We start from the raw sequence: 13,153 nt of genomic DNA, 5'->3' as shown, positions 1-13,153 counted from the left end.
CTGAATATTTGCTGCAACAGAGCACACCAACCCCACAACCCCCCCATGCCACCACCTCATGTGACACAGGCCAGTGATACCACATGTGAGGGATGCTTATATCAAAGCCATACAGGTTCTGGTTTAACCTTTAATTTTGTCTTTTTTGCAGACTGGAATTCAAATGCATTGGTTTCTCATGCAGATCAGTGATCTCCTTGAATTTGCTTCCCGGTACACCAGTAGGAATATTAAGTGTAAATTAGGGTCGGTTTTACAGTGGGAGTGGAAAAAGATCTCTCATAATGACAGATTTTCTGTACCTTTCCAAGCCTCTGATAAAATCTCCCCTCCCTGATGTTTGCAATTAGATGGAACAGATTGGCTGAAAAGACATCAGCTGGCTGCACTTGGGCCTTTTCAGGCCTGTACTACTAAAGGTTGCAGGTGAGAAGCCATTCGGAGAACTTGACGGAACTCATCCTCAAATGGTGTGGTCACTGGGGAATATCTTAAATATTTGAAAGAACACTTTGCCGGGTGGGGTACGATGTTGTGTATGGGAGTTTGAACAAACTGTTTCAACATTGAAATGCTGCATAAAATATTTACGTGCAGAAACTGTTCCTCCAGTGGCAGGTAACCTTGTGTTATTAGGTAACAGAAAGAGCAACATTGACATTTGCATCATGACAGTATGACAGTTGTGGGGTATGATTGCAAAGTGGGAATAATTTTCATCATCGTGCTGACATCTAACCCTGGGTGCATCACTACATGGGCACTTTCTACTTCTTTTTAATCTCTATCCCAGCATTGTCTTCTGTCTCACCATGCAAAAGCTCCTTCTCCAATGATGGTTTCATGTTGTCAACCATATTGCGAAGCAGCAAGTTGATCAAAAGAGAGGTTGGCTCTGGGCCATGTTGAAGGAAGCCACCTGCCTCTTCTCACTTTTAATTCTCTGGCATCAAAATTTCTTTGTGGTGACTCCAATGATCTGCTGTAGTTGACCCATGCATCTGATCCCAGCAAAGCCTTGCTGCTGAAAATGGCTTCCTAAGAGATATGATGAGCTGATTGTGCAACCATAAGCTCTGGTCTCTAAGCAACCAGGCTTCCACGTGCTGTGTGGTGGATGAACTGATCTTTATGTAGTGGTAAAGCATCGTGGTAATTGCCAGGAAAGTGGGTTTGGATCTGCATGGCAATCCACTATGATCATTCCCCAGCTGCCCCCCATCAACCAATTCACATGGTGATCAATGAAGGATGAAGTTTCTGTGAGTCCATGGGAAAATTTGTCTTTGCTTCAGAAAACAAACCATCTCATTGAAGCAGTTAGCTACATTCCTTCCTGTAGGATGTGGCATAGTTCAGATCACTGCCTCCTGGAGAAACAGTCCCTTACGGAGTGAAGCTGACAGAATTACAGGTATGTCATCCTCAGTTGTGAATGTAATGGAGAGAGTACAGAAGCTATTTACAAGAATGGTTCCAGGAAACCTCAGCCATGAGGATAGATTGAAGAGTTTGAGACCCTCACTCCTTGGAGAGAAGAAGGCTGAGAGGAGGTTTTCAAAATCCTGAACGGGCTAGGTAGAGGTGAATCTCTTCATAATCATAAAAGAAGAAAGAACGAGCGAGCAGTGATTTAAAGTCATGTGCAAATGAAGCAAAGATGATGTGAGAAAAGCCTTTTTCACATCGTGAGTAATTAGGGTAAGTAGCAATATGAAATGTACTGCCTGGAAATGTGGTGAAGGGAGGTTCAATGGAGGCATTCAAGAGAGTATTGGATAATATTTGGATAGAGATGGTGTGCAGATATAGAGGGAAAGGACAAGAAATTGGCACAAGGTAATAGAACCAGTACAGATGGACTGAATGGTTCCTTCTAAGATGTAACAATTCGGTGGTTTTGTGAGTAGTAAGGAAAGCAGTTTTGCAGCTCTTGCTCCTTTAGCTGAAGAATCTAAATAGGTTTACTATAGAATCTAAATAGATTACTTTAATGATAAATACTCCATCAAGACCATCTATTTACACCAATGCTGAATATTGTCCTTACAGAGTGTGGGCTGATTGTCTTCCACTCTTAGCTGCTGCATTCGAGGGGAACTGATAAACATTTCCTGAGTTTTTATTTTGTTTAGTATGCCTTGTGTACAATTTATTTGCTTGAGCTGTCAAACCGCAATTGAGATTTTGTTAAAGTAGTGAGTAGTTTTTGCATTAGAAATGAATTGGCTGGTAAAACTCAAAAACTAAGCCATCCCTTTGAATTGGCTTATATTTTGGAAATTCCGCTCACATTAAATAAAGGAATTCTGAGAATTCCAAATTGACATTGTTGGATTTTTCATCTCAGACATACAACATCTGGAAAGACAAGGATAACAGCATTGGATCACCAGTACCTGCAACTTCTCCCTAACCTGATTTGCAAATAATGTGTTGTTTTCTCGCGGTCACTATGTCAATATATTGGAGTTGTCCATCTAACAGCACTATGGGTTATCATCCCCCAAGGCCTGCAGCTGTCACCTCCTCACAGCCAATTAGAGATAAGAAATAAATGTTCAAATACCAATATCCTGTGAATTGATAAACAATAAAATTGTTGCTGTGAACCCTGTAGCAAAGCTCAGAAAGTAAGCTTTACGATGGTGGAGTGGCATTCCTATTAACTATTGGGACAGCTCAAAGGACATATACTGAGAATGAACAACTTTCTTGCAGGGACATCATGTTTGTCAGCTGGGCTGCCACTGGTTACTGACAATTGAGCCTTCAACTGTGGAGAATTTGAGCATGTACTCATCTGTTAGCAGAAGATTATCACACAGGAGAGTTATTGGAATTGGTTAGTTTCCCAGGGTCATCAAGTGTGCTCCTACACAAGTGGATCAAATTGGAGTTTGATGCTGGGTTTTTTTTCATAGATTGCCTCTTAAGTGAGAGCCATCCACTCTGCACAATGTAAATTTTGCAAAAATTGAGCAATGTCCCTACCTTTCTTTTCTGAACGTGGGCCTTAACTAACTTAAGAAGGGCGTCTCACATTGCTACATTATGGAATATGGTCAGCCCTAAACTCAAAGGTTTGGTGTCAAGTTGAGATGAAACTGCATAAGCTTTCTTTCCTAATAGTTAGAGATAATGTTATGACTGGGAGCGCATCCAGAAACTTTTTTTTTCCCAAGCTGGCTCTACGAATGTACTCTTCAATAATCGATTAAAGCGTGTAGTCCTTATTGAATTGTGTTCCCGGATTTTATGGCTCTACTGTTAATTTCTCAGCACAGGTGCAGCAGTGAATAGCAGCGAAAGTCTTCCTCCATCCTCATCAGTAAACGACATCTCATCTATGTCAACCGATCAGACCCTTGCTTCAGACACTGACAGCAGCCTGGAAACTTCAGCAGGACCGCTTTGTTGCAGGTGACTAACCGTCTGCCTGCGGGACCCCTTCTTCTTTCGAAAATGATGCAAGTACTAAATACTCAGCACAGCTCTCTGGAACTGAGCTATTTAAAAAGGAACGTGGAAGTACTGATGCTAAAATATTATGTCAAAATGCTTTGCTTATCTCATTCCAATGAAACTGACGTTCATCAAGAGCATTAGGGAGCATCATTTCACATGCAAATATGTGATTATAAACTGGCTCCCTGTGGTACTTGCTTTTGCAATACAAGGTGAGCAGGAAAGGCGCAGCATTATAGTTAAAACTAAATGCACTTTTGTCTTCTCAAAGTTGCAGTATGTGTCCCTTCTTTCACTTATTATGTATTTGCTGACTATAAACATCTTGGCAAAATATATTCCTGTAAATGGCCACATGTATATTACCTACCAAACTCTTCTTAAATTTATGCTACATGATAATAACTATAAATATGACAGAAAACGCAATTATGTTATTCCTTTGAGCAATTAATTTCATTGCAGTTCAAACCACCAAATTAATTTCTGCGAGTCTAATTAAAGGGACATTCAGAAACCAAAATCATTTCTGATCATGCAAAGACTGTCCACTGTAATGTTAACTACTTTGTTTAAATTCTGACTGCATCCTTGAACGGTTAAAGAGTCCGTATTCTTCGTAACTTTTTAAATAAGGTTGCAGTCCAAATATTCCAATCCACCTCATGTTTTAAAATCCTTAGTGTACAATTTTCATAAAAGGATCCAATGTCTGTAGATTGATTTTGGGTTAAAAATGATAAAGTGGGAGCTATGTTCTGTTATACTTTTTTTGTCATTTACTCTAAACTGAATTGAAAACGCTTACATAAATTATGCAAGGAAGTACATGATATTTGGACATGATATTTTGACATTATCAATTTAAAAATATACATTCGATTAAGAAAAGCAAACTCAGCTAGACCTGAGATCTGTATTGAAAAATCCTGGAATTCCTGCTCACACATGCAATTGTATGCTGTGATTGAGGTGGCGGGAACTTTTGGCCAGTAAAGTAAAAGAAACAATTGCACACCTTGACATAGTTGGCTGCAGTCTTTAGTTGCACTTGCCTGCAGTTGTGCATGATCAAACTTCCAAATATATTCCTTTAGAATGGAAGGTAAAATATACTAATAGGTACTGTAGGCTGTTATGTGGTACATTATGTATGCCACCAAGGACCTGAACAACATTGCTGCATTCTTAAACTCCTTTATGCTGAACCTGCATGGACTTGTAATGTGTTTACTCTGTTCCCCAGCAAATAGAGTATTTTGAACTGTTATAAATTGGATTAACTAGAATCATATTTATTAACTGTCCATTTGAAATTAAAATAAAGGCTTGAACTGATGGGAACATTAAATTAGAACATTAGAGATCCATATTCAAGACATTACTAACATGAATTATAAAGAAAAGCATAGGATTTATAACCACAGTGAGTTCATTTTAGATTAGAAGATTCAAATTTAGGTTAAGATCTGGAATAAAATGAAACAGTAGGAAGTTATACAATTTTAATCATATTTGTGAATAAGCAATTTCTGGGGATAAAATGATTGATACTCAAAAGTCTATCAGATTTGATTGACTGGCTGGGTATCTAAAGCCCTTAAAACATTTCAATGACCTATTGTGGAAGGGTACTTTCAAAATACCAATTAGGCTTGAGCAAAGCTCCATTTGTTTTGAGATCAAAGTTATGAATAACTGAAAAACAAGCATACAACAGTGCATCAATAAATGTATTTGAGAGAATACGTGTAATGTTGACATGAGTACAGACAGAGTAATAATTTTAAAACGATGAGCCTCCTTATTCTCTGACTTGTTGCATTGAGATCATTGCTCAGTTTTCTAGAAGCTGTTTTATTGGCATAAAATCCTGCTGGTGGCCAGGGCAGGTCAGAAAACTCAAATCTCTGATTCTTACGTTGAATTGTGTTGCACCCAAACTTTTGAGAAAATCCTGAGCCTCGGTTAAGTATAATTGTTTTTTCCAAATTTCACCCCAGGTTTCCCAACCTAAGACCTGCAATGCACATGTCACTGTTAATAAAAATAAGCACATTAAAGATTTGCAGGCCTGCCCTGTTGAAGTAGACTTCTCTAAGAAAGGGTAATGCCACGCCATTGTCAGTTGTGATTTTTTTGTTTCTTTTCTGCATTTTCAGGTAAATTTTGCTCCACACCTGAAATGATTTTACAAAGTTTGCTGTTGATTTCCTCCCAATTCTACATTACTGCAATTACTTAAGTATCTCTAATTAAACTGTCAGGCTGGGGGGTAATTTAACATTCTATTGGTTTACATTTCTCAGTTTCGGTAGATAGTTGGGACTTTGATTGCAGTAGAGCAGGTTATATGTTCAGTAGGAATAATATGTAAATGGTTTCAGAGGAGGAGTAACCTCAGTGATAGAGGATGCAATTGTTTGAAGAAAGAATAAGAACAGAGTACAGATTGTTAGAATGAAGGATTTCTAACTACGGTTATTGTAACCATCAATATCGTGTTAGATTGTATACATGCAGAGTTATTTAAAGAGAGATTTTAACGATATAGAGTTGGAAAAGAAAACTAGCATATGGCAGAAAGCCAGTGAATTAAGTGACTGTGCCAAGTGTAGGTCTTGCAGCAATATGCCAAGAAAGTAGGCAGACCGCATTAGACCATGTATTGTACCACATTGGTTCAATAGCCAAATAGTGCATAAAATGTGATCATAATCAGTCATGCTCAGAAGGGAAAAGCAAGAAGCAACTACAAATGTTTCAAGTTATGTGAGGCTGCCTTCAAATGGATAAGTCAGAAACTTTTCAGGTCAACTCAACAAATCTGTAAAGTGGCCAATCGGGTTAAAATAAATTAATGTGACACAGAATTAGTTTATATCCGAAAAGGCCAAGAGCCCTACTTGCCAAAATGGTCAACCATGGAGAACTACAGAGATAAACAAAAAATAAACAAAAAAGCATTCAAAACCTTTCACAAATACTGGGAATGAGAAAAGCCTCATAGAGTAGAAATGAATGAAAAACAGATAGTAAAAGTGACAAAAATGGAAGATGACAACAAGATTGCAAGGGATGGCAAAACCAATTTTTTTTTGTTATTACTTTATGAAAGAGGGATTGCAAGCAATATAGACCCTTTAAAAACTGATAACAGTGATAAGGCCAATGAAATTAAGGAATGGTGGATGTGCATCACTTATTTTGCATCAATGTTTCCAGCAGCGGATGAAGTTAGAATGGCAGCTATCCTGTGGAAGTGAATTAGGGATGGGGCCTTGACTAAATTAACATCAGCAAAATAAAAGTAATAAAGAAGATAGTGGTACAAAAGAGTGAGAATCAAGGTTTAAGGGGATTAGGTGAGAACAATGTTGATGGTCTCCATATAATCTTTCAAGGTTGGGATATTGTTGTATCATTCTGCTCTTTATGAAAGATGACAGAGAGAGAGAGAAAAAGACAGAAAGAACTTATAGACAAATTAGCTGGATATTTGTTGTCAAATTATCAGAATCTATAATTAGGATAGAACAGTTCTTAGAAAATTTTGAGCTGATCAGAAAGAGTTAGCATGTATTTATAAAATGTAGCTGCGGCCCAGTGTACCTGATTAGAATTTTGAAAAGGTGATTAAAGTGTTGGATGGGGGACTGCATATGGTTATTATTAATAAGTACTTCCTGAAGGTATCTGGTAAGATTTCTCATAGAGTCATAGAGATGTACAGCATGGAAACAGACCTTTCAGTCCAACCCGTCCATGCCGACCAGATTAGCTAAAGTTGGAATTGAAAACAGTGTAATCCGCGCCCCCCCCCAATTAGGACATTGTTTGTTTTAAAGAGGAGTTGTGGCAGAATTGATCCATCCAAATAACCTGAAGATAATGTGCAGAGAACAGCTTTTCCCAAGAAAACAAAGCTTGTCACTGAATAAAACTTGCATCCCACCAGAAGTTACATCCACCAAGGATTACCTGTTACATCACAGATTTGGATTGTCAAACATTTGTGTTTACTGTAGAAGGGAGATATGAATTGAGAGGATATAAAGTATTCAGGGAGAGGAGTTCCCTTGAGTTATGATCAATATAGTTAGCCTCTCAGGTGCACATCAGAGCTATTCCAGCAGTTCATACATGAGCAGAAAGGAAATACATTCAATTAATGTTCAGGTGATATTTGACCCCGAAACAATATATGTTTCAGAAGCCTTTAGCCAGACCACCTTCCACCTTTTTTGAATATTGCCTTATAAGACCATTCAGACTCTGTTTAAAAAAATGCTTTCAATTTGGGCGGCACGGTGGCACAGTGGTTAGCACTGCTGCCTCACAGCGCCAGAGACCTGGGTTCAATTCCCGACTCAGGCGACTGACTGTGTGGAGTTTGCACATTCTCCCCGTGTCTGCACGGGTTTCCTCCTACAGTCCAAAGATGTACAGGTCAGGTGAATTGGCCATACTAAATTGCCTGTAGTGTTAGGTAGGGAGGGGAATGGGTGGGTTGCGCTTCGATGGGTCGGTGTGGACTTGTTGGGCCGAAGGGCCTGTTTCCACACTGTAATGTAATCTAATCTTGCTAAGGTAAAGCATAAACAAAATCTGCTTCACAAACTTTGAGATTTGCAATATTTTTGCAAAGCTGCTCCCCAGGGTGCAAAAGAAGTTTACCAGGATGCTGCCTGGATTAGAGTGTATCAGCTGCAAGGAAAGGTTGGACAAACTTGGATTATTTTTGCAAGAGCATCGGAGGCTGACCTGATAGAAGTACAGTACATAAAATTATGAGAGGCTTGGTTAGGCTGGAGAGACACAATCTTTTTCCCAGGATGGAAATGTTTAATACCAGGGTGCATAATTTTAAAGCGAGAGAAGGAAAATTTATTGGGAGGGAAGTGTTTTACACAGAAATTGGTTGGTGCCTGGAACACGCTGCCAGGGAGGTAGTAGGAGCAGATATCTTAACAACGTTTAAGAGGGATTTAGATAGACATATGAACAGACAGGGAACAGAAGAATACAGAACATGTGCAAAGAGATGGGGATGGATTAGAATGGCATCAAGGTTGGCACAGATATAATTGGCCAAGGGCCTGATCTTGTGCTGTACTGTCTATGTTCTATTATTCAGGATAACCAGCCACTTTTGTTGGGCTGATAATCTCCACCATAACATTGGAAAATAAATTTTCTTGCCTGCTCCCTCTCAGCTTAAAATGCTATTGCATGTGTCAAAGAGTGTTCTGGTTTTAACTTTGTACACCCCAGTCCAACACCGGCATCTCCAAATCAGTGTTCTCGTCAGGTTGAGATCAATTGTTCGCTTCTGGTTATAAGTTACACCTTCCCCAGTTAGAATGTAAAGGTAGGCTTAGATCCAGGATTTGTCAGCGTGATAGAAGTTTAAACTTCTACTAACATGACATGATATTCATCAACTTTCCTGAACTTATCCCACAAACGTACATTAGTCAAGATTTTGAGATGCAGTTTGAACTGTAGAGCTAAATATTGGCCATGTTCTTAAATAATTTCAATGGATACATTATTTTAAAATGTGTTGTTCAAAGAAAAACTGGTGAATCATGCTAAAAAGTATCAGGTTTTGATTTTTAGCATGGTTCATCACATTTTAAAGATATTTCATGTTGAAATATCAATTAATTTTATTTTTTTAAGAATCCTTTCTGGTGTAGACCTTCCAAGTAGACCTTAGTAGAACTTATTTGCAAATTGAGAGGAGACCCCTTTCACCTGGAACTGCAGGCCTAAAATTTTAAAGTATAATTAGTAGACAATTGATCTACATTCATGTTTGTTTGATACTTGCTGCTTGAAGTTGAGTCACATTGGTTGGGCCACTGAAATTTCTGGATTTACCCACTCGCTCTGCAACTCTGGAATTTGCAGTGACATTCAACATCAGTATTAACGAATGTGTCACAGATACTGAAACAACCAAATCCAGCCTATGAGGTCTTTTCATTGTTGTGGTGTTATCAAGTCACCATATGATCCAACTAAGTGTAGCTTTTCCCTTCAGCCAGTCCGTATAAAAATTCAGAATAAGATAGGCATTCTGAATGGCTTTTCCACCAGGGATGGCCTAAGATAGCAACCAACTCTTATGCAACATACAATTAGGGAATACTTCAACCATAGGATTGGTTGATGGCGGGGTTGGACATGCTGGTCATATGGGTGTTCAATGACTATATTGGGGGAAGGGATGAGGGCGACCCTAACAGCACGGCAGGGGAGGGAGGTGATTCTGATGAATTGGAACTCTCTCCCTGGTGGTTAACAGAAAAATAAACATAAACAAAGAGCAGAACCTAAATTCGCAGCAACTAACACACAGAAGGCTGGAGAAGTGTAAAATGTCTGGCAGCATCTGAGAGAAACAGGGTTAACATTTCAAGTCCAGTATGGTCCTCCTTCAGAGCTCTTGTTCACTTTCCCATCTTAGAGTTTTTTTTTAAAGGGATTAGGGCCAAGCAATCAAACTAATGGACAATCCCCTATGGGGCAGGAAGTCAACAGGGTAGAGGGTGAGGTGGCACCATGTTCTAATGACATGGTGGGGGATACATCAGAATCCAATAACTAGGGCCAGGGCTCTCGACAGCCCATAGTCCTCAGGTTGGAGTCAGGGCCAAAGTGATTAGGTCAAGAGTATCATGGAGGCCTGTGATTTCTGTCCATGGGCCTGTTGGTCACCTGAGAGAGAAACCATGTCCCAAGCTGTATGCCATAGCCAAAGTACCTTTGGGCTGGTTTGCAAGCATTTCCTAAATGCTAAGTGTCTACATAAATTTCCTATCTATGGCGGAACAGCTAACACTGAAGCTGGGGGTGTCCTTGGCACCAACAACACTGGGGGAGAAAAATGGCTGCACTACAAACAGGAAACAAGCACAACAAAAATTGTTCCATCCAATTGCCTGGCCTCTGATCAAGGAATCCACTAGGATTCTACTTTGGAATTTTTGAAGTAGGTAATTTGAGTGCAGTAAGATCTCACAAAAGAGTGAAATAAATGATCAGATCATCTGTTTGAGTGGTTGGTTGAAAAATTGTAACTAATATTTCAATCTGCAATACATACATGTGATGCATTGTCAATTCTTATACATGGAAGACCAATACCACACCAGCAGAGTATGTCAGATGCAGTACCTCAATAACATTCCAAGATCTATATTGTCTTGCTGGGACAGTGAGTACACATCAGAACAGTAAATTAAATCTCACTACCTTGGACTGTGTAATGGCAAGTAGCTTCCCCTTCAATCCAGTAAAGATAATATCTGGACAAAAAAGACCAGGAGCCAAGCAGCATCTTTGACCTGTTTCCACTGTAGGATAGCCTCTACATTAGCACAAATTTGGCAAGTTCAGCACAGTTCAGTTTGTTTGAAGTATCTGTTGTAGAGTGAACGCTCTAACAGAAATGCATTTTTGGTTATTTTAGAAGTATTCCTCAGGTTTTCCTTAACAATCTGAATTTGGCTGACAGTATAGATCTGCAAAGCTAATGGACAAAAAGAAGATCAATGATTATTTTAGTAGTTGAAAGGATGGTTAATCCTCAATTCTATTCTAAGGTGAATAATTTGGTTCAAGCAATTTCAACAATAAAGGAGTTTAAGTTTAAAAAAATGCCTGCAAAGCACAAAATATAGATGGCTTACTCTAAAGAGCGTTACTGCTAGATTCTGTATCAGAACATAGCTAATCACTATGCTAAATACACTCTTAAGTCTGCATGTTTTTGCTAATGGCTTATCTTCTAAAATCAATGACATGACAGGATACAAATGAACAATTCCTTTCTGATGTCCTGCAGAGATGTTTGTCAATGGTTCATGGCAGGAAGTTGCTCCCAGACTGGGTGGAGCAATTCCATTTCTGACAAGTTAATCTCAGACTTCATGGTTATGATGTTAAAATTGCAGAAATAACAAAAACAGAGCATCCCTGCATGTGTTCTCCCTGAGGCTTCTGTCCAACCGACTTGTAACAAAGATGCCTCCTATGAAGCTGATGGCAGAGAGTATATCTAATATTATACAGAATGCTTCTTTTCCTGAAAATGTATGATGCACCATCTGGTTGTGCTCCTCGTTGGAGGGGCTGTTATAAAGTTTCCTGGAGCTGTCAGTCGATCATCAATCATTTTTATAATGATCATCTTAATCAGAATGTCCTTCTCCTCCCCTCATGGGTTTGTATTTTCTCTTTTTTCAGAAAGCTGGGGGGTGGGGGAAGAGCGGAATATGTGTGTCATTAACTGAGAGGTGAGACTCCTGCATTTTGAGCAGCTGAATCCTATAACAGCAATATTAAAACTGCTTTCAGGCTGGGTCAGAGTGAGTCTCATCTTAAATGGAGAAGTAGTGCTTTGGGGGATTGGAGAGGGAATGGCAATGCTATTTTATCTGGACAAACCATCCCCCGTTTTGAACTGAGATGTCCATAATCTGATGGGGACAGGGGCAAACTATCAAAAAGAATTGAAATTTAAGTAAAAGTCCCTTGAACACCAGATATTGCCTTTCCAAGAACGGTATTCAATTAACTGACAGTTGATGGGTAAAAGCAAATCAGTCAGTGGCCCAGATAATTAAACAAATTAGAAATATTTCAACATCCTTGCTGATGTTGCAGTGTCTCCTACACTGCACTGTGTGTAGAAGCATGGGGAAGAGAAAAGTAATAACTGGATGGGACAGTTGTTTGGAAAGCTTGTGTTTCTTTGCAGTTCTGTACGGGGGGTTTCAAAAAGAAACATCTTTCGTTTGGGGAAGAGGATTTTATATTAAAAAAATGTTTAAAAACAATATTTTAATGAGACTTCTCAATACCATTTGTCCGTCTAACAAAGAATGTGTTCATAACATCCAGGTATTTTTCACTTAATGGCGGTGCAATAAGATTGCTTTCTGAGACCGCACCATAACGATGAGGTCAGCTGCGATCACTAGTGGAATCTGATGTGATGACTTTGTGTCAAGTTTGATTTTAAACAAACTCTGGTGGTTGCTTTTTTTTTGTACTGTTTGTGATCAATTTTGTTAGGATGTAAGAATGAGATATGTGTCCAAATTCAACAACAGTGCTTAGAAAGACAGGTCCTCAGGGTCCAGCTCCAGGATAGGACTCTACTTTTCAAATCAAGAAAAACTGAAAGGGAAACAAAAGCACTCAAGATTTTAAAGCTACTGTGTATGTAGAAAATATATGTATGTGATTAAAAAATAAAATACGCCTTTAAAATGAGATCTTCTGCTCCTTTGTTGTGTACTGACTAGTAGGACCAGCAACCCCCACCCCACCTCGATCTGGAATACTGGAAAAGTGGTTTTCCAGCAGTAATATTCCAAAATACATCTCCCAACTGGTTGTAAACTGAGGACTGGAAGCTGGAGGGAACCTTAGTGTGACCGGATATTCAGAGTGTGCACCAGTTCTCTTTGTAAAGTGTGCAAAGTCTTGCCATATGACGGTCTGCAATCTAAGCCCAAATCTGGCACAAGCCCGATGTGCTGTTTCACTAGCTCCACTGGCTACTAATTATCCATCCATTATCAAGAGGCTGGGTAGCATGAATCAGGGAAGGTGATGGCCTAGTGGTATTGTGACTGGACTAATAATCCAAAGACCTTGGTAATGTTCA

General features: G+C 39.2%; 1 protein-coding gene across 6 annotated transcripts in view; it reads left to right on the top strand.

Moving 5' to 3' along the window:
- The window catches only part of mapk10 (mitogen-activated protein kinase 10), a 214,957-nt gene extending 202,201 nt beyond the window's left edge, over nucleotides 1-12,756 (top strand). For 5 of the 6 annotated variants that reach the window (XM_072595962.1, XM_072595878.1, XM_072595793.1 and 2 more), the window contains one exon: nucleotides 3,288-12,756. In XM_072595962.1, coding sequence (XP_072452063.1) covers nucleotides 3,288-3,427 — 140 coding nt within the window. In that variant the 3' untranslated portion in view covers nucleotides 3,428-12,756. Of the gene's footprint in view, nucleotides 1-3,282 lie in introns of all 6 variants that reach the window. The other variant, XM_072596045.1, reaches the window with a different exon arrangement.
- The last annotated feature ends 397 nt before the right edge of the window (nucleotides 12,757-13,153 follow it).

This window comes from Chiloscyllium punctatum, chromosome 1 (assembly GCF_047496795.1).
Source record: "Chiloscyllium punctatum isolate Juve2018m chromosome 1, sChiPun1.3, whole genome shotgun sequence".
NCBI lineage: Eukaryota > Metazoa > Chordata > Chondrichthyes > Orectolobiformes > Hemiscylliidae > Chiloscyllium > Chiloscyllium punctatum.
This window is presented reverse-complemented; position numbering and strand designations above follow the sequence as displayed.